The sequence below is a fragment of the Ovis aries genome, chromosome 17 (genome assembly GCF_016772045.2).
Source record: "Ovis aries strain OAR_USU_Benz2616 breed Rambouillet chromosome 17, ARS-UI_Ramb_v3.0, whole genome shotgun sequence".
NCBI classification, from domain to species: Eukaryota; Metazoa; Chordata; class Mammalia; order Artiodactyla; family Bovidae; genus Ovis; species Ovis aries.
Genome location: NC_056070.1, coordinates 12660868 through 12683249, shown reverse-complemented (window position 1 = coordinate 12683249; position 22382 = coordinate 12660868). Strand labels below are relative to the sequence as shown.

The following is a 22382-nucleotide window of genomic DNA, read 5'->3' as shown; positions in this document are numbered from 1 at the left end:
CCACGGGTCGAAAAGAGTCGGACAGGACTGAGGCGACTTAGCACGCACGCACCCGCCTTAGTTGTATGCACTCCTCCACCCTGCACCCAGGTTCTGTATTGAGTGGAAGGAAGCACAGCCAGGCAAACCCCAAATCTGAAACAGACACAGCCCTGTAAGCAAGGGCCAGCGAGTGTGATCTGGGATGAGCGGCAGAGAGTTAAGAGAGCAGAAATGTTGGTGTCCAAGGGCCTGCCCTTTCTTAGTGGTGTGGGTATCTTGCTTCCAAGCTTTGTCCACCTTCTTTCCATAACGTCACAGGGATGGTGCATCCTTGTGCTGTTTGGGGATCATTCCCAAAGCTTTTTGCTCCTGGAGGCTGAGGCCCTAGAGTGAAGGTGGGGGCAGATGGGTTAGGGCAGGCCTGAAGAGAGGGGCTTATCCAGTTTGCTGGATCCAGCAATCCTTAGCAGGTTTGCTGGCCTGCCTGGGGAAGGAGCAGTAGGCTGGCCCCCGGATGGCATGGTAAGTGGGTAGATGGCAGTCAAGCCAGGCAGCCTTCCCTAGCTGTCCTGGGAGAGACTCACGGCTCCTCATCCAGGCTCCCCGACACCTAGGCCATCATATCCCAGGCAGAGGCATGGGGGAGCTTCCCCTCCCCGGAATGAAGCCCCCCACCCCGCCACACACACCCGCCACACTCTCGCCCTCACAGAAATGTAATTTCTGTCTCCTCCTGCCTGTGACTCCACGCCATCCTGCGCCTGGCACCTGGGTCATCTCACCCTGAGTTTCCACACTTTCCACTCCTACCATCTGTGCTGATAATGTTCTAGCATGTTCTCCACCCATCCCTCCCCTCTCTCACCTCGCCACACACCAGTTGCCTGACGGGGACTGACCTGACCACTCCCCTCCCTGGAGGCACAAGCTGTGGGGGTCCATTGTGTTGGGGGAGAAGAGGGCTGATGCCTCAGGCTTTAGCACGAATGTCCTCCCTGGTTCCTCTCAGGACCGCTCTGTTAACCTGACCCCTGCCCTCCTCGTCCTCCTCCCATGGAGAACACGGCTGTCCACGGGTACGAGGAAGGGGGGAAGATGCCTTAGAACCAGCCTCCCCCGCCACGGGGTCCCCCAGCTCACTTCCAGTGTGGGTAGTCACGGCAGAGAATCTGCTATGCCAGGATTTCATTTATCTGGCTAATTCGTTTGCCTGGCCGTGGGAAGTGCATATGTTTCTTTTAAACTACAGAAAGAAAAAAAGCTTGTGTTGGCTACCCCATAAATCTAGACAGCCTGGAAAGCAGTTTACTGGGACTGAGGTCCTCCCCAGACTAAAAACTGCCAGGTGCACCAGCTGATGGCCAGCACACCCCAACGAATCCCAGGACAGGCCCCCAGACCCAGGAACGACCACCGTCCCTTTCAGGTGTTGGGAATTTTGTTTTGCTCAATTTGAAATTAGGAAACAGTCTAACAAATGGTTAAAAGTGTTTGCCAGGAAAGATTCAAGTGTAAGGCAACAGCGTCCAAATTCCCTGCAGAGACTGGACACAAGGGAACATTGGCAGCTAAGCCTGTTATTAAGAAGGTCACAAAATGCCATCTGTTACCCTGCATACTTTACTGTTCAAGCATAACCTCCAGGAGGAAAAGAGAGCACAACAGTAGGCTTCCCAGGTGGCGCAGTGGTAAAGAATCCGCCTGCCAGCGGAGGAGATGCAGAAGACCCTGGTTTGATCCTTGGTTGGGGAAGATCCCCTGGAGAAGGAAATGGCAACCCACTCCAGTATTCTTGCCTGGAGAATCCCGTGGACAGAGGAGCCTGGTGGGCTACAGTCCACGGGGTCACAGAGGGTCGGACACGACTGAGCACTATGGGCTTCTGGGAACAAACCGTGGCCCTCCCTATGGGGTGGGCTACAAGCATGTGGGGAGGAGACGGGGAGAGGGCATCGCTGTTAGGTCTGTTCTTGGTCATGGCTCCAGTGTAATTTGGGCTGGTGCTGCCTGGTTTGCCGAATCTTTTTCTGCCTGGTTTCAGTCATCTATGAAATATGGTAATAGCACTTTGTCCATCATTATGAAATTGAGCAGATAAATGAATGCCTTCTCCCTTTATCCTTTATGAATTTTCTATTTCATAGAAAAGTTGCAGGAATAGTAGAACCAGTATTTGCCTACTCCCTGCCTAGATTCACCAATCGTTAACATTTTGCCACATTTGTTAACATATAGTTTTATCTCAGTCTCTCCTTATTGATGCTTGTATGTAATACTCTGCAGAACTATTGAGTGTAAATTTTCAGGCATAGTAACAGTATATCCTTAAATACTTGAGCATGTACCTCTAGGAGCAACAATGTTTGCTTATAACCGTAATACTATTTGCTAGTAACCATACTATTATTATCTTATATGACCATAATACTGTTATTACATGCAAGAAACTTCATGTTGATAGGATATTCTCACCTAATGTTCAGACCATTAAATGCTTTATTCTTAATGGTCTGTCAGGAAAAGATTCACTCTGTCATCTATCCCCATGGTTAGCAATTCTTTCTTTAAGACACCTCATATTTTTTGAGACACTTTGAAAAGTCTGATGAAAGCTCTAGGCCCTATCTTCAGAAAAATATCCATCAAGACACTTCTACGAGCCACCAATGCATACACCTTAGATCTCTCCAGGGTGTCCACAGACTCTTGGTTAAGTCTTTTAATCTTTTATCTAAACTCTCCTCTTTTACAAAAGGAGTTTAAGACCACAGCACTCAGAAAAGGTTAAAAACAATTTTTTCTTTACTTTCCAACATTATGTTTTGTGTTCATGATGCTTCATTTTAAGGAACTCTAAGTTTCAAGGGACACGGGGATGGGTAGCTCGAAGATCACATGATCCCCAAATCTAAGAAAAGAAAACAGAATCACAAATACAGCTGAGAGCTGTACCATCACAGCACCTAGTAGAGGACTCCACGATTAGAAGACCCAGAATACTTCCAAACTTGAGATTCCGCAAGAGCAGGTGCTCACAAACCCACACCTGCTTTCTTGGTAACTTATTTTTAAAACCATATACCTGTAGCATTCCATCAGGGTTGGCACAAGATTTATGGACCTTATACGTAAGATAGAATTTGCTGGCAGTTACTGACATTGTTAGTTTCATCAACAAAACTACCCAATTTGGTTACAGTTCTAGGACTAGGAAGTCGAAGCAGGGAGGCGGATCACGCTGGCAATTTAGGGGAATGTTAAAGGTCCTTTATTGAAAGGCCAGCTGAAACTGCCAGGGTAATGTTGAATTGTGGGCTCTATTTTGTCAACTGTTAACTTGCAAAGAAAAAAATCAGCAGAGCATACACCAGCATATGCGAGCTTGTTGGTATTCTTCTCCACAAACGACTGAAGAAAATGAGAGCTGTTTCTAGCTTGATGAGAAAAATGTACAAGTTTGGCTAAAAGATGGGTATAAAATCCCAACATATCCCTCATACAGTGGTCCAGCACAAATTCTAATCCCCATTTCCCCCCATAATCTATCAAATGCCTCAAAATCACTTTCTATAAAATTTTTATATTTTTAAATCATATAACTTGATAATTAATGATTCTCTTATATAATTTTTGAAAGGAAGAATGACAAAAAACTAGTGAAAGCCTCTGGCAGGCCTATGGGATTTATAAAAGTCTTATAGAGCTTTGAAAGGCTAAGGATTTACAGAAATAATCAGAGCTAATTGTGCAAGATAAACTTCGTATCTACCTGCTCTGTCACTGTGAAAAAGTGGTTTTTTCTTGAATTTAGGTAAATAATTATCGAACTCATTGATTTTAGCTTAAGATACCCTGCTTTAAAAAGTTTATCAGCATTAAACAGCACAGATAATGAGTATTTGCCAAATGCTATTCCTCTTCCTTGACTCATCCCCGGTGACTAGACCCCATCATATTATGCCAAACCAACACTCTTCTCCTTTTTAAGTCAATTTTTATTTACTTTTAATCAAATTTAATTTTTTCCTTACTTTTTAAATCAAAATAGTCTAGAGAAATCAACATGATTAGTCATTAGCAAAATGCAAATTAAAACACAATGACATACTTCCTTACATCTGTTCAGTTCAGTTCAGTCACTCAGTCATGTCCAACTCTTTGCGACCCTATGAACTGCAGCACGCCAGGCCTCCCTGTCCATCACCAACTCCCGGAGTTCACCCAAACCCATGTCCATTGAGTCGGTGATGCCATCCAACCATCTCATCCTCCGTCGTCCCCCTCTCCTCCCACCCTCAATCTTTCCCAGCATCAGGGTCTTTTCAAATGAATCAGTTCTTCACATCAGGTGGCCAAAGTATTGGAGTTTCAGCTTCAACATCAGTCCTTCCAATGAACACTCAGGTCTGATCTCCTTTAGGATGGACTGGTTGGATCTCCTTACAGTCCCACAATGGCTATAATCATAGAAAATATCAAGTGTGGGCCAGGATGTAGAGAAACCAGACCTTCATTCATTGCTGGTGAGAATGTAACGTTAGCACAGATACTTTGGAAAATGCCTCGACAGTTTCTTTAAAAGTTAAACATACGTTTACAATAGGATCCAGCGATTCCACACCTAGGTACACACTTGTGTGTGTGCTAAGTCACTTCCGTTGTGTCCAGCTCTCTGCAACCCCATGAACGGTAGCCCACCAGGCTTCTCTGTCCATGGGAATTCTCCAGACAAGAACACTGGAATGGGTTGCCAGGCCCTCCTCCAGGGGATCTCCCCGACTCAGGGATCACGCCCACGTGTCTTCTGTCTCCTCCACTGGCCGGGGCTTCTTTATCGTTAGCGCCGCCTGGGAAACCCAGGAACTCACTTAAGAGAAGAGAAAACATATGTCTACACAAAGATTTGCACATGAATATTCACTACAGTACTATCTATAATAGTGAGAATTGGAAAGAATCCTGACATCCATCAGTTGGTGAATGAATAACGAAATTTGTTTTATTTATACAATGGAGTACTACCCATCAGTGAAAAGAACAAAATATGGAATGCGGATGAATCTCAAAAACATTACGCTACATAAAAGAAGGTAGACACATAAGATCATATAGTGTGTGATTCCATTTATATGAAATATCCAATAAAGGCAAACCTATAGATAAAGTAAGCTAGTAGTCTTCTGTGTCTGAAGGTAGGGAAGGACATTAGCCATAAATGGGCATGAGGGGTCTTATTGGGGTAATGTAAATGCTCTAATACTAATTTATAGTATTATGATGATGGTTGTATAACTTGATAAATTTACTTGAAATCGTGAAACGGGTTGAGTCGGTTTCATGACATGTAAGTTATACCTCAAGAATATTATTAAAAGTACGCTAGAGCTTCTTTAGACCTTGAGAAAAATTTATAGCTTTAGAATTTTAGCTTAGTCTTGGTGTTCCCGCTGATTCTAAGTTGTGTGGACATAGAAGGATGCTTCAGGTATAAGTTTACCCTGACTTCTGGCTTCCATTTCTGTACCTAATGTACTTGAAAGAGTCTACTCCATCCTAACAAAAGCTAAAGAGATGAAAAGACTGAAAAATCAACAACTGTCTTGGATCTATAAGGGAGGTGATGACCCAGAGCAAACCACGGTTCCCAAGATTGAAGAGAGAGATGAATACAAAGAGTCACAGCTTACCAGAGCTGAGGCTCACGGGTGAAGCCGCCACAGGAACCAGTGCTTAGGGTTGGAATATCTGAACAGGAATTGACAGATTGCTGGAGGCTCAGTGTAACAAAGAGTAGACAAGCCTGAGCATGCAGGCAATACAATGCAACAGTTTGTCAACAATGTAGACAAATCTGAGAGTTAAAAATTCTAGAAAGACCCAGGAGTAGGGGAATCCTTACAATATTATATGACATTTACCTCCAGGAACTTGACCAGGTACCCACAGTAAACATCAGAGTGTGCTTCTGGCAGGGGGAAGGGGAAAAGAACCATTCTGAAATACTCCAGAGTATTCTTTACTCTAGTGGTAAAAAATCCACCTGGGTCAGGAAGATCCCCCAGAGGAGGGCATCACTACCCACTCCAGTATTCTTCCCTGGAGAATTCCCTGGATAGAGGAGACTGGTGGGCTACAGTCCATGGGGCTGCAAAGAGTTGGACAATATTGAGTGACTGTACACACACACAACCGCTCAGGAGAAGATAGTTCAGTTCAGTTCAGTCACTCAGTCGTGTCCGACTCTTTGCAACCCCATGAACTGCAGCACGCCAGGCCTCCCTGTCCATCACCAACTCCTGGAGTTCACTCAGACTCACGTCCATCAACCAGAGCCTAATCTGCCAGGGTATTAGCATGGCCTAACTGAGCTGGGAGAAGGAAAACTGACAACTCCAGTCTACTCTACCCTTCTATGTGGGAAAAGAGAAATACCCAGCCCACTTCAGCCATGCTGTTCCACCTAAGATGGGAGAAAAAAACTTAGAAACACTTGTGAAGTTCACAGCCCAGGGCCACAGGCTCACCAAAAGGCTGAGACCTAATTACAGGACTATAGAATGCTTCTCTTCCCCCACAATTTACCACCACATTATTAAGGTCCTATTTACAGCAATTCCTTTTACCTGGTACATCATGTCCTTCTATCAAGGAAAAAAAAATCACAAAGCATGCTAAAAGGCAGAAACACAATCTGAAGTTTAAGAGCATCAGGACCAGATACAGTAGGATGCTGGAATTATCAGATCAGGAATTTAAAACAACAATGGTTAATATTCTAAAGGCTCTGGTAAAACAGAATAGATGAGCAATATGTTCATATAGGGGCGTCCCTGGAGGCACTGGTGGTAAAGAACCCGCCTGCTAATGAGGAGACAAAGGAGACTTGGGTTCAATTCCCGGTTCAGGAAGATCACCTGGAGGGGGCAGGGCAACTCACTCCAGTCTTCTTGCCTGGAGAATCCCATGGACAGAGGACCCTGGTGGACTACAGTCCACAGGGTCGCAAAGAGTCAGACACAACTGAAGTGACTTAGTGTGTGCGTGTGTGTGCGTGCACACACACACACACACACATGCACATAGATGGAAATCTTAAGAAAGAACCAAAAAAAAATGCTAGAGTTGAAAAACAGTATACTATTAATAAAGAATGCCTTTGTTGGACTTAATAGTAAACTGCTCATAGCTTGAGGATAAAGACTCTGAGCTTGAGGCTACCTCAGTATAAAACTGAAAGACAAGGAGAACAAAGGCAGAAAATAGAGAACACACGATGAGACAAACACAAAAGATGTAATGAGAACACCAGAAGAAGTAAGAAACACAAAAAATACGTAAAACAATAATGACTGAGAGTTTCCACAAATTAACGTCAGACACCAAACCACAGATCCAGGAAGTTCAGGGAATATCAAGAAGGATAAATGTAAACCAAGCAAAAGAAGCACAGAAGCCCTATACCTAGATATAAAATTTTCAAAGTACAGAAAGTAAAAGATATATTTAAAAAAATTCTGAAAGAAGCCACAGGGGAAAACCTTACCTATAGAGAAACAAGATTAGAATTATATTCCGCTTCTCCTGAGAAACCGTGGAAGCTAAAAGAGAACAGAGTGATATGTGTAATGTTGCTGAGAGGAAAAAACCTACTAACCTAGAATTCTGTGCCCTGTGAAATTATCCTTGAAAAGTGAAGGAGAAAGAAATGCTTTCTCAAACAAAAACTGAGGGAAATTGTTGCCAGTAAGTCTGTCTTGCAAGAAATGTTAAAAGTTCTTTACAGAGAAGGAAATAATATGGGTCAGAAATTGGATCTGCATAAAAAGGAAAGCCTTGAAGAAGGAATAAGTAAATGAAACTTAGTTTTCTTATTTATTGATCTAACAGATAACAGTTCAAAAATAATGTAACAATGTATTCAATAATATGCGTGCGTATGTATGCTTATATAACTGAGATGAATGATATAAGTAAAAGGAAGGCGGAAATAGGAATATGTTATTATTATTATAAGGTATGCCTGTATCGTGCTATAGTGTAAATGTATGCACTAGTGCTGAGTCTCTCAGTCATGTCTGACTGTGACCCTATGGACAGTAGCCCGCCAGGCTCCTCTATCCATGCAGATTCTCCAGGCAAGAATATTGGAGTGGGTTGCCATGTCCTTCTCTGGGTGTAAATGTATAGTTGTAAACATGTGTTTACAACTCTAGGGAAAGCTACTAAAAGAGCTTTTTAAAAAGCTGAAGAAATATACTAAGAAAGGAGAGAGAGAGAATCATATAAAATGCTCAATTAAAGCAACAGAAGGCAGAAAAAGTGGAAGATATAAATAGGAATAAGGGCAACAAACAAAACAGTCACAAATATGGTAGAGGTTAATCCAGCTGTACCAACAGTCATTTTGAACATGAATGGTTTAAATATACCAGTTAAAAGACAGAGGTCAGTGGATCTGAATACAAGATCCTATCATATGTTATCTGCAAGAAACCCACTTTAAATATAAAGACTCAAATAGATTAACAGTAAATAAATGGAAAAACTATACTATGATAATGCCAATTAAAAATAAAGCAGGAATAGCTATATTTCACACAGAACAGACTTCAGAGCAAGGAAATTTATCAGAAATAAAGAAGGGCATTTAATAATAATGATTATGATATAATAATAATGATTAATAAGAATGATGATAAGGGGATTAATTTTCTGAGAAGACATAATAATCCTTAACACAAGTGTACCAAACAACAGCGTATCAAACTATATGAGGTGACAACTGATAAAACTTTAAGGAGCAATAGATGGACTCACTGTCATGTTTGGAAATTCCAGCCTCTTTCTATCAGAAGTAGACGGATCTAGAAGACAGAAAGTGAGTGAGGACATAGTTGAACTCTACCACCTATCAATTGGATATAATCAACATCTACTAAATAATGTCATCCAACAACAGAAAATACATTCTTCTCAAGCTTACATGGACCATTCACCAAGACAGGCCACATTCTGGCTCATAAAATACACCTTAATAAATTTAAAAGAATAGCGTTCATAGAATGTCTGCTCTCAGACCACAGTGGAATTAAATTAGAAATCAATAACAAAGATTACTGGAAAATCCCCAAATACATGGAGATTACAAATACACTTCTAAATAACACATGGATCAAAGAAGAAATCTCAAGAGAAATTTAAAAAATATTTTGAACTAAATGAAAATACAACTTAAAATTTGTGTAATGCAGTAAAAGCAGTACTTAGAAATTTATAGCATTTCACTGATTTATCAGAAAAATCTAAAATCAATTTACTTTCCATCTTAGGAAACTAGAAGAAAAAGAGCACATTAAACCCACAGTAAGCAATAGAAAAGAAAGAAGTACTAGAGGAGAAATCAATGAAACTGAAAATGGGAAATCAACAGAGAAAATCAAGGAAACAAAAAGCTGGTTCTCTGGAAAAAAATCAACAAAAGTCAGTAAGACTCTAGACAGGCTAACTAATAAAAAAGTAGAGAAAGGACATAAATTACTACCAGAATAAATCAAAGAAGGAAAATCACTACAGAGCTCACAGACATTAAAAGGATACTAAGGGAATACTATGAAAAATTCTATGCTGACAAATTTGGTAACCAAGATGAAATGGACCAATCCCTTGAAGACACAAACTGTCAAAACTCAATAAGGAAAAATAGACAATCTGAATATGCTTAGATCTATTAAAGAAACTGAATCAATAACCTTCCCAGGCAGAAAGCAATAAGCCCAGATGGGTTCACTGGTGAATTTTATCAAACATTTAAGGAAGAACTTATACCAATTCTCTACAATTTCTTTCAGAGGTTAAAAGGTGAAGGAAGTCTTCCTAATTCATTCTGTGAGGTCAGCATTGCCCTAATACCAAAGCTAGACAAAGAGGTTACAAGAGATATATAGATAAATACATTTCATGAACACAGATTCATAAATCCTCAGCTAAATATTAGCAAATAAAAGAATTATACACCACATCTAAGAGGAATTTATTCCAGGCATACAAGGCTAGATCAACATTCAGAAATCAATGTATCCATCACATCAACAGGCTAAATAAAAAAATCACATGATCATATCAATACATTCAGAAAAAGCTTTTGACAAAATTCAATACCCATTCATGATAAAAAAGTCTTAGTAAACTAGGAAAAGATGGGAACTTCCTCAACTTAATAAAAAAAAATCTATAAAAAACCTATAGGTGACATCATATTTAATGACAGAATCTCAAAGCTTTCCCACTACTATCAGGTACAAGGCAAGGATTCTCCTCTCACCACTCCTTTCAACATAATACTGAAAGTACTAGCTAATACATTATGACAAGAAAAGGAAATAAAAGGTATAGAGATTGAGGAGGAAAAAATGAAACTCTCTTTGTTCACATATGAGTCAACTTCCTATGTAGGCAATCGAAAAGAACTGACCAAAAAGGAAAGAAAGTCCTGGAACTAATAAGTGATTACAGGAAGACTGCAGGATACAAGGTTAATATACAAAACTTGATTGCTGTCCTATATACTAGCAATGAACAAGTAGAAATTGAAATTAGATTCGGTGCAATCCCAATCAAAACCACAAGTTATTTTGTGGATATCAACAAAGTGATTCTATTAGGGATGGATAAATAGAGCACAGAGGACTTTTAGGACAGTCAAAAAACTGTGTCATACTATAATGATGGGTGCATGCCTTTCTATATTTGTCCAAACCCATAGAATGTACTGGCTTTCCTGGTGGCTCAGTGACTAAAGAATCCACCTGCCAATGCAGGAGATGCGGGTTCGATCCCTGGGTCGGGAAGACCCCCCAGAGAAGGCAATGGCAACCCACTCCAGTATTCACCAGGAGAATTCCACGGACAGAGGAGCCTGGCGGGGTTACATGGGGTCACAAAAGAGTCGGACACAATTTAGTGACTAAACAACGACAGAATATATACCACCAACAGTGAACTGTAATGGAAACTGTGGACTTTAGGTCATTATGATGTTATTAATACATTGTAGGTGTACCAGTTGCAACAGTGGGTACTACTCTGGTGGGGGAATGCCAATAATGGGAAAGCTCTGGAGAAGGCAATGGCACCCCACTCCCATCCTCTTGCCTGGAAAATCCCATGGATGGAGGAGCCTGGAGGGCTACAGTCCATGGGGTCGCTAGGAGTCGGACATGACTGAGCGACTTCACTTCCACTTTTCACTTTCATGCATTGGAGAAGGAAATGGCAACCCACTCCATTGTTCTTGCCTGGAGAATCCCAGGGACGGGGGAGCCTGGTGGGCTGCCGTCTATGGGGTCACACAGAGTCAGACACGACTGAAGCGATGCAGCAGCAGCAGCAGCATGCCTGTGTTGGGGCAGTGAGTATATTGGGACTGTGTATCTTTCTCTCAGTTTTGTTGTGAACTTAAAATTGCTCTAAAAAATTAAAATCTTGAAGAAAGAGGAACACTTTAAAAAGGTTACTTTTTCTTTCTCATGGGGGAGAGGGGACATAAAGAATTATTTTGTAGCTAAATTAAAATTTAAGAAAATTAATACTGAAACACAGGCCCAATTTTAGACTTATTTCAGGAAAACCTTATAGAGAAAGCCAAAGGACATGTAAAACTGAATTACTCTGATAATATTTTTAAGCTGTAAATTCAAATAATTTCAATGTCTTCTTGGCTGTTACCAATATGATTTTCTTTTTAAAATAACGTTAAAGTGGTTAAAAAAATAACATTTTTACCTACTCACCCCATGTTTACTATATGAGTTAACTTTTAGTCACAGCTTTGTCTTACTTCTTACTTTTCTGTTGATCAGATTCTAAAGGGAAATAAGTGACGTGTGTACAATTTGCTGCTGCTGCTGCTAAGCCGCTTCAGTCATGTCCGACTCTGTGTGACCTCATAGATGGCAGCCCACCAGGCTACAATTTGCTGGTCTAGCCTAATTGGGAATGCAAGAAATTTTACTCTGACACTGGGTTTGATCCTGGTTTTTCTTCTTCATTTGCATGCAGGACTGTTACCGCATATAACCAGTTCCTTTAAAAATTCATCTATTGTCAAGCATGGAGTGGTAAGTCCAACTGCTCTCAGTGATTGTTTACATGTAGAGCTTAAATGATTGCATACTGCTTTATCGTTATTAATTAGAAAACAAACAAACTGGAGCGGAATGAAGTTGTTCATATATTCATTCACGGAACATTTATTTTTGAGTGCTTATTATACATTTAGCTTTCTTCCAGGGGATGGAGATATAAGATTGCCAACATTAGTTGTGAGATGATGATTCTCTGCTTCTTTCACAGTCATGAATTTTTCCTCTTTCCCATGTGTGACAATAACTATACATACTACATTGACAGTTAAAAACAAAAGCAGCTCTTCTCTGATTGAAAACTCAAATAATACAGAGAAACAGAGACAAGGTAAAAGCTACCTGAAACCCTCCCCTCCTCCCAGGGATGAACCGCCACTAATGTTTTAGTGATCTTCCTTAGAAAGCTCTCTCTATACTTACGTGTACATAAAGATGCTCACAGCGGGCCTCCCTGGTGGCTCCGTGCTAAAGCAAACCGCAGTCAGTGCAGGAGACATGGGTTCGATCCTTGATTCGGGAAGACCCCACCTGCCGCAGAGCAGCTAAGGCCCTGTGCCACAACGGCTGAGTCTGTGCTCTAGAACCCAGGAGCTGCAGCCACTGAAGGCCTCCTGCCTAGGGCTGGTGCTCCTCAGCAAGAGAAATCAGGGCAATGAGAGGCCTCGGCGCCACGACTGGAGAGGAGACCCTGCTCACCTCAACCAGAGCAGAGCCCACGTAGCAACGAAGGCCCAGCACAGCCAAACAATTGAACAGGTTTTTAAGGATGTACACAGTCATACACGTAGAACACACTGATGGGATCCACTGTCCTCTGAAATCTGCTTTAATCATTTAAGGTTTTCATGGACCTCTTTCAGTGTTAACATAATCATTATTTTAATAGATATATAATATTCTATTGACTGGATGTATCATTTTAAAAATATGCCATATTGCTGGGCATTTAGGCTTTTCAAATTTGTAACTTACAAATTATGCGGGAATCAGTAAATCTGAATGTAAATTTTTTATAATTGTACAATCATCATCTCAGAGTACTTTCCCATAGGCAGAATTCTTGGGTCAGCAGGGATACTTATTTTAAATTCTGATATATGGCCAAATTGCCTTTTAGAACATTGGTTTTATGAAACAGCAGCCCACAAGGGTGCCTGTTTTCCTATATTTTTTCTAATGCTGGCTTTAAAAATAATTTTAATATTTTCTAGTTCGATAAAAATAGCTCAATCTTCTTTTGATTTTCATTTATCACTGAGGTTGAGCATCTTCTGTTTGTTTACTAGTTATTCACACTCTTTTCTTGAATTATAGTCAGTTCTCATTATTCAAGGTAGTTATCTTTTTTAAAGTCTCTACCAACGTGACTCAGGGAATACAGAACTATTGCTCCTAAGAGAAATATAGGGTCTCTTTCCTGTGAGCCTCTGGTCATACGATTTTCACCAACTGGTCAATACGGAAGTTTGTTTTCCCTGTGTTTCTGTTTAACAGCACCTTATTTAACATATATTGTTGGTTCATTAACATTGATCCTACAGCACTATAACTGGTGCCTGCTGCTGCTGCTGCTGCTATGTCGCTCAGTCATGTCCGACTCTGTGCGACCCCATAGACGGCAGCCCACCAGGCTCCTCCGTCCCTGGATTTTCCAGGCAAGAGTACTGGAGTGGGGTGCCATCGCTTTCTCCGAACTTGTGCTTATCTAACAATCGTATTTTCTCTGTAAGGCACGTCAGCCTTCTCGCACTTAGCAGCACTAAGCAGTACGTCAGCACTGCACCTGGGGGCCGTTTAGAACAGTGAGGTCATTAACAAAAGACACGAAAAGCCAGAAGGTGTGGCTCTAGATGGGCTGCAAAGGGGTCACTTGTTTACAGGACCAGAACTGAAACAAGAAGGCAGAGTGTGCCCTTGTCGGGCCTCCACCAAGAACATGCACGCCAAGTAACTCAAACTCTTTGCCACTTTGGGCTTGTCCTTGAATGATCTCAAAAGCACTGTGAGTATTGATTTTGAATGGAATCCATGAACAATGAGGATCGATCGTATTCACTTTCTTTGACCACCTTACTATTGGGGTGTTTAGCTTTTTCTTAACTACTTTGTATAAGCTATTTGCATATAAGGATAGTTATGTTATATTTGCATATAAGGATAGCTATTTGCATATAAGGATAGCTGTCTAATTTTATAAGTATTTTGTCCAATTTTGTCTTTTCATTTTAGTATTAGTATTTTATTTTACTATGGTGGCTTTGACAGCAGTATCAAAGTGCCTTTTGAATGGGGAGGACAACAGTGGAAAAAGAATGTGATTAAATTTCTATTGTTGTGAAATTGGTTGATATTTGTTTCCATCTCTTCTTCATAGGCACACCAAATTCTGTCTGGGGATTTTCCTCCAGCACGTCCTCCTCCAGGTTATGAAAGACCATGTAAGTCTGATCCGAAACTACCACTTTACATCCACATTTTGCTTTTAATTAGGATCTTTATCGGATATTTTCACACCTTCCAGAGTCTGAAGCCATTTAAGGCCTTTTGCATTTCTGCCTCCTTCCTCCCATCACACACTTTATTACTTCATTGTACATACCTCTCCCTGGAGAAGGGAATGGCAACCGACTCCAGTGCTCTTGCCTGGAGAATCCCATGGACGGGGGAGCCTGCCAGGCTACAGACCATGGGGTCGCAAATAGTCGGACGCAACTGAGCTACCAACACACATACACACACCTCTCCTAACCTAAATGGAAGGATGGTAGGATGCAGACATAGAAACAGGATTCCCACAGAGGCATTTGACAGCGGCCGCTCCGAAAAAGACTGTACGTGTGAGAAGGTTGTGCTGGCGGCAGAAGTTGCGGATGGGGGCAGGTGGGCAGTATGTGTGTGTGGCTGCTGCTGCTAAGCCGCTCCAGTCGTGTCCGACTCTGTGCGACCCCATGGACGGCAGCCCACCAGGCTCCCCCGTCCCTGGGATTCTCCAGGCAAGAACACTGGAGTGGGTTGCCATTTCCTTCTCCAATGCATGAAAGTGAAAAGTGGAAGTGAAGTCGCTCAGTCATGTCCGACTCTTCGCGACCCCATGAACCGCAGCCCACCAAGCTCCTCCATCCATGGGATTTTCCAGACAAGAGTTCTGGAGTGGGTGCCACTGCCTTCTCCTAGTGTGTATGGAGCTATTGATTAAAAAATGGTTTAGGAATGTCAGCACAGTTCATCTATTCATATTGTAATATACTTTACCATGAGTACCTAACCCACTAGCAGTCTGTCTCTTTACGCTAGGTGTGAGAATTAAAAAGCCAGCACCGCGGAACCTGATGAAGTACAGTCTTCTAAGGAGAGAGTTCCTGAAACATGTAAGAATCTTTTTGCTTGTCACCCAACAGTGGCTCCTTGGGTGTGTCAATAATTCTGCACAGTGTGTCCTCGAGGGTGGAGGTGTGTGTATGTTTAGAGTTGGTGTGAAGGTAATCCAACATTTACAGTCACGTGACACACAGAAAAACCTGGAAACAGACTGTTTTGATAAGCAGTCTTCCCAAAAGTATCGTGAACGTTTCTTGCGTAGGTCTCTTATTTTGGAAACAAGCCTCAAAGAGGCTTAGAGGGACTTGAACTTCTCTTGTACTGTCTAAATGCTCACCAGTGATGGCAGGGATCTGCTGGATTGCACCTCGTGCAAAAAAGGCAATAAGTTCTCAGACTGTCCTTCCCTTTTGGGGACCCACCCTGGGTGCCCAGTATCCTGGATTCACCCTCCTCATGTGCCCATTCTGCCACCCTCTATCTACTGGCCCTGCTCCCTTGACATGGCCCTCGAGAGCCCAGGCTTTGTCTTGCCTGCTCAGACTTTCTCCAAACCAGTAATTTTAAGCAGGAGGTGACGATGGGATTCTTCCTCTATCTTAAGAGTTCTAGCAGAGACTTCTAGAGAAAGAATAAAAACTGGTTTCTACACGCACCCTACTAACATTACATCATTTAATATAAAAGTTACAGGGGCTTCCCTGGTGGTCCAGTGTCCCCAATGTACAGGGCACAGGTTCCATACCTGGTTAGGGAACTAAGATCCAACCTAAAAAAAAAAAAAGATTGAAAAAAAGTTACAATGACTTTTGCTATCTTATTACTTTTGCTTATTAAGATTTCTCTTTAAATTGATTTTTAAAAATGTGGCCTCACCCTAAGTAATTATATTTATAAAACCATCAGTTTGGTATGCTAGTTATGTGCATTAGGAAAAAAAAAACCTCTGACCATTAAAACAAAAAATGTTATTCAAGTACCACCTAACATTATCACAAGAACTACCAGTACAGACAGTATAGATAGATATCACTTGGGAAAATGCTAGTCTGTGGGCACCAAATAGCTTATCTGATATATTTAGCTAACAGGACAGGGTTGAACAGCCCAATTCAGTTCCCAGGTAACTAGAATGGTGGTATTCCAGAAATGGCGTATTTGTCTTTTTTTTTTTTGCCTTAGGACTTGGTAACTTTCCTAGCTCAGGAGGGCAGGGCTGTGGTAAGCTGTGGAAAGAACTATTCCGGGGCATTTGAAGCTGGGCAGTCCACTGAATGTCATATTATGCAGATAGCCAGGGACCTCCCTTCACTGAAGGGTTGGTGCAGGCTTCTAGGAAGGGTAGCTGATTTCCTGAAAGTGTATTTACTGCTAGCTGGCCTCCTGGGAGTTGCCTGGGAGAATCATTAACTATTGTTAAATAAATAAGTCCCTCTCGCTGCACAGAGTTGTACTCCTGCCAAGCCTTTCCACTGCCAGTGTCCGCAGCTGTTTGGGGCAACAGTTGTCTGTCTCTGCGAGGGGCTTCCCCACCCTCCCTCCCCTAAAGTGAATGTTCTATACTCACAGTAGCCTCTTTTTTTTTTTTTTTTTTTTAGTAGCCTCTTTTAAATCAACAATTCCTGACAAATTAATGACATTACATCCTGCTCTTGTTTTTATGGTGCAACCAGAAGCTGAAAGTACAACACACACAGACACACCCCACACAGTTAACACTGGGCTCCTTGTTTGGGAAACCTTGGGCCTAAAATTCTGAATAAAAGAAATCACGATTTTTAACTTATGATAAAGCAAAATCAATTTTTATATTCTACATCAGTAGCAAGTAGGGACTGAATGAAGTTTTCAGCAACAAGTAAGGACTGAATGAAAATTTCAACCATCATTAACGATATTTTCACTTTAAAAAGCATTTGCTTGGTGTCTAATGCCCTTGGTAGCCATCTTCTAAATATTTATATTTCTGGGTTCTATCTTCAAGAAGTTCATGATGTAACACTAGCAAGTAGAGAAATCCACACCCAGGGCTATCTGGACTAAAAGGATAGTAGGGATGACGGGGAAAGAATCTTACGGCTTAAGGATGATTAAAGGGCAGCAGCAATAGCAGCAGTGAACGGGTGCCGTTATTGATTCCAGGAAATCAACGGTTCGGTTATTGATTCTAAGAGTTCTTGCCCCCCTTTCCTCTCCTGCTTATTGATCTGGCCTTCCTGACACAGACACGATATATGAAATAGACAAAGGAGATGGAAGAAAATGCAGGAACAATCCCAATTTCTGCTCCTTATCGATGTATTGGCAATTTAATTCCCAACTGTGCAAAAACTAACTTTAGCGGATGGGCGAGTGCTGAAAACCGGGCCTTTTTTTTTCCCCCCAGTTTCGTGAACCAAGTGATTCTATAAGCAAGACTAGCTCATCTGGAGGCTCAGAAGCTGATCAAGCCGTTTATATTCGGAAAGGACCATTGTCATTCGCTTAGCTGAGTTGGAAAGCGAAGCCACAAAGTTGGCGGCTCCGAGCCTGCTTAATTAACGACTTGGAGGTATGAGTGGGCCCGGGAAGACACGGACCTAGGCAGGTTGGTTTTCTTGGGCACTTCCCGGACTTCAAAAGCCTTCAGCCATCAATTTGTTTTTTCTCTCAAATTGGAAGAGGGGACCAAAGTTATCGTTATACTGATCATTAAACTTTCCTGTAAAGACTTGGAAGCAGGCTTCTCTGCAAGAACCACAGAAACCGTGGTGGGGCCCCGACAGCTGTCGGCTCTAGCATCCAAGGAGCCAGTGCCGTCCATCTGGGCGCCCCAGGCGGGGAAGGGCGCAAGGGCGTGAGAAAGGCTCTTTTGTATTCAGAGCAATCGTCGCTGGAGCCGCAGCCTCGCACAACCAGCCTCTCACAACCAGCTTCCTTCCCCGCGAGGCGCAGCGGAGAAGCAAGTTGACCGGAGCGGGCGGCAGGCGGCGCGGCGGGGGCGGGATCTGGGGGCGGAGCGAATCGCGGCCTTTCCCGTCCCGGGTCCCTCCAGAGCGGCCTCGCGTCCCACAAGCCCCGCCCACGTCCCGCCCCGCCCACGTCCCAGCCCCAGCCCCGCCCCACCGCGCTCTTCCTCTTGGAGTTCCTCGGGCTCTGAGTTCCGCCCCTCTCTCGCCTCTCCTCCTCTCCAGGTCCGCCTCCTCCCTCCACGATCCTCCTCCTCCTCCGTGCCCCGGTCCGCCGCCTTCTCCGGCTCCTCCTCCTCCAGTTCTACGACCCTCCTCCACTGCATTCCCAACGCCCCCTCTGGCCCCACCCCGGCTCGACGTGCCAGTCCCTCACCCCGCCCCGCACTGCCCACGACCCCGCCGCCCCGGCCTGTGCCTGTGCTGAGCGCTCTGGAGGGAGGTCACCCCTGCGGAGACCCTGTGCGGGGGTCATCGCCGCTGTCCTGGGAGCCAAGGGCCCCCGCGCCTGCTGTCCCACCGAGGGGGAGGCCGAATCTCGCATGGTTATGGAAGTAGCTGCCCCCTACCCCTCTTCCTCGGCACCCCCCTACCCTCCTCTCTGCCTGCTGCCGGATTTACTCCCGTTTAGCAAACAGACCTCTCCACATGGTTTCTGTTAAATAGAAAAGGTAATTAAAAGTCGCACCACCATCTCTACCTCGTCCCTCCCCCAACCCTTCCCAAACCTCCTAGTGGTTATTTTTGTTCTTTAGCCCAGGTTAGGCTAAGTACTATCCCCGAAAGCCTTCTGGTCTGATTCCCAGGATCCCTTCGTATGGTTTCCATTAAGGGCGCCAAACTGCTTTAAAACTGCTGCCTTGGAGCCACTCAGAAACCTCCAGGATTTTTGCCCTGGCCAGCTTCACGGAGAAGCTCTTGAGCAGAGGGAGGTAAAGGCCTCTATTGACTGTCGACTTAAAGAATGCTGCAGCTGCTGCTAAGTCGCTTCAGCAGTGTCCGTTTTTGTGCGACCCCAGAGACAGCAGCCCACCAGGCTCCTCTGTCCCTGGGATTCTCCAGGCAAGAATACTGGAATGGGTTGCCATTTCCTTCTCCAGACTTAAAGAATATTCACAATCTAAAACTTGAGTGTTATATTTTATTTGGTGGGCTATTTAAAGACTTCAAGCCCAGGAAACAGCATGTCCAGTGACATAGAGAATTGCTCAGAAGAGGTGAGGGGAGGAGCCAGGTTATAGGAAGTTTTACAGCAAAGGGCAGTAGTCTGACTATCAAATGATTATTGTTAGCTAAAGAAAACCAGATATCCTAAGTTAAGGAATTTAGTGCTTTTCTATGTATGGGAAGATGCATGAGTCTGTTGTTATTGTTCAGCTGCAAATTCATGTCCAACTCTGACACCCGGTGGACTGCAGCACGCCAGGCTAACCTTTCACTATCTCCCAGAGTTTGTTCACATTCATGTCCATTGAGTTGATGATGCCATCCAACCATCTCATCCTCTGATACTCCTTCTCCTCTTGCCCTCAATGTTTCGCAACATCAGGGTGCTTTCTAGTGAGTCAGCTCTTCCCATTAGGTGGACAAAAAATTGGAGCTTCAGCTTCAGGGTCAGTCCTTCCAATGGATATTCAGTGTTGATTTCCTTTAAGATTGATTAGTTTGATCTCCTTGCAGTCCAAGGGACTCTCGGTTCTTTTCCAGTGTGCGTGAGTTCTAAGTCGCTTCAGTCATGCCTGACTCTTTGCGACCCTTTGGACTGTAGCCCACCAGGCTCCTCTGTCCATGGGGATTCTCAGGCCAAGAATATTGGAGTCGGTTGCCATGCCCTCCTTCAGGGGATCTTCCTGACCCAGGGATCCAACCCGCATCTCTCATATCTCTTGCATTGACAGGCAGTGTTACCACTAGCGTCCAGCACCACAATTCAAAAGCATCAGTTCTTCAGTGCTTAGCCTTCCTTATGGTACATCTCTCACAACTGTACAGGACTACTAGAAAAACCATAACTTTAACTATTTGGACCTTTGTTGGCAAAGTGATGTCTCTGCCTTTTAATATGCTGTCTAGGTTTGTCATAGCTTTTCTTCCAAGGAGCAAGTGTCTTTTCATTTCCTGGCTGCAGTCACTGTCCGAAGTAATTTTGGAGTCCAGGAAAATAAAATCTGCCACTGTTTCCACTTTTTCTCCTTCTGTTTGCCATGAAGTGATGGGACTGGATGCCATGATTAGTTTTGGGCTCACTGTAATCATTCCTTTCATATGCATCTCAGTGATGTGGGGCCAATGTCTTGTGTGGTTCTTTTTTGTCATCCTGAGCATCCTTGGGAGTGGCTGCAGCCTAATGGCTGCCAGGTCTCCTTCGGGAGTGCCCTCAGGGCTTACGTTGGAGGGCTGTGATCCCTGATGACTGTTACTTTCTTATTTACTGATATGGCAGGAAATACTCCATTACTTATGAAGGTCTAATTGCCCAATGCTCCTGGTCTTATGCTTTAATTAAAGTTTTATTACTCCAAGGAAATACAGTTCTCTAGGTCAATAGGTGTTATTCGTTCTTTCAGTATTTGTGGATTTTTTTTCTTGCTGTATGCAGGCATAGCTTATTAGAATAACACTCTTTAAGTTAAAAAACCCGATGTGAACAGTTTTAGAGATGATTTTGCAGACTAACCTGGCCACAGAAATTCAGTTTAGCCAGCAACATTTATATGGTTGGGTCTACACCACCTCCTTTGCTGGGCCCCATTCCTCTACCAAACCCCGCCCCCCACAAAGACAAAAAAAAAAAAAAAAGTTAGCTTCTGGAAAAATAGTCCCTTAATTGGGGTTGGGGTTTGTGGTCTAAGAAAAAAGGGAGCTGATAGGTTTGTAGAATCACAGTGTTGTAACTGAGAAGTTCCTTGGAATTCATCACGAGTAAGTCTGTCAGTTTACCGAGGAGATTCCCAAAGTGTAGGGGTTAGGGACAATACACATGGCTCAGGAGTAAAGGGCTAACTCAGAACTGGGGCCTGATGTGGCGAAAGGCTTGGCCATCAAGTGCTTTATCATGGACAGAAAAAGGACTGATCAAATTCAGCTCAGTCGTAACACATTCTCCCTGTTTCTCTCTCTCCTGCTTTTTTCCCTGCAGCTAACTCCCTCCTGCTCTGGGTCTTGCATATTTGGGGAGTTCCAGCCCTTTCTTCCATCCCATAACCTAGGCTTCACTCCTTTCTTTCTCTTTTTCCTTCCTTCCTAACCCCCTAGCCCACCGAGCCCCATCCATGAGACTTTTATTTGGATTTTTAAAATGAAACCAGGTGCTACATAAAACAAAAGCAAAGTAATAACAAGGAAAGACTATCCAACGCCTAAGGAATGTGCTGAGTTTTATGACTCAGGCTGTCCTGGCAAAGAGCTCCGACTTACCCGGAGAGGTGGGTGGGCAAGGACCATACATGGCAGCCTCAGCCTCCCCAGATAGGCATGGTCAAGGCTGCCCGTGACTCACCGCCCCGAACCAGAGACTCTTGTTCTTTGTGAAACAAGACTTCCTGAGACTAGAGCCAGAGGATCATCACATTTTCCCAAAGAGGCCAGTTCAGGCTGACATAGCAGGGGCCACCCTGAGGTTTGGAGGGGAAGGGAGCCTGGGCAGAAGGCCATCCCTGGGAAAGAAACCAGCTCGATGGACTTGGGCTAGGGTTTTGGTGCCTTGAAGTGATGAGTAAACTGCAAAGTGACAGGAAACGCAGCAAGAATTGTTCTGGAGACAATGGCTTGGGAACTCCAGGTGGCAGGAGTGTCTTGGAGGAGGGGAGGGTGGCAATGGTGCTGGGAGCCCACGGTGACGTGGGCGCCGGGGGGAGTTCCCCTTGACAAGTGATGTGAGGTGCGGAGTGCAGCAAAAGTGGATCCGAGGCTGGCAGGGTTTCTGGGGGGTGCCCTGGCTCAGGTGATCAGGAGGAGTAGATAAAAGCAGCGTATCTACATAAACACCCAG

At 43.6% G+C, this 22382-nt stretch overlaps 1 protein-coding gene across 3 annotated transcripts in view; it reads left to right on the top strand.

Moving 5' to 3' along the window:
• Window positions 1-22382, top strand: part of C17H4orf51 (chromosome 17 C4orf51 homolog) — a 47786-nt gene that overhangs the window by 11256 nt on the left and 14148 nt on the right. The window contains exons 3-6 of one of the 3 annotated variants that reach the window (XR_006056630.1): window positions 12040-12098; window positions 14500-14563; window positions 15402-15493; window positions 17830-17994. Coding sequence is in view for 1 of the 3 variants with exons in the window: in XM_027956958.3 (XP_027812759.2) it covers window positions 12040-12098; window positions 14500-14563; window positions 15420-15493; window positions 17830-17931 (299 nt within the window). In the remaining 2 variants the exon portion in view is untranslated. Of the gene's footprint in view, window positions 1-12039; window positions 12099-14499; window positions 14564-15401; window positions 15494-17829; window positions 19518-22382 lie in introns of those variants that run through there. The other 2 variants (XR_009596836.1, XM_027956958.3) reach the window with 2 other exon arrangements.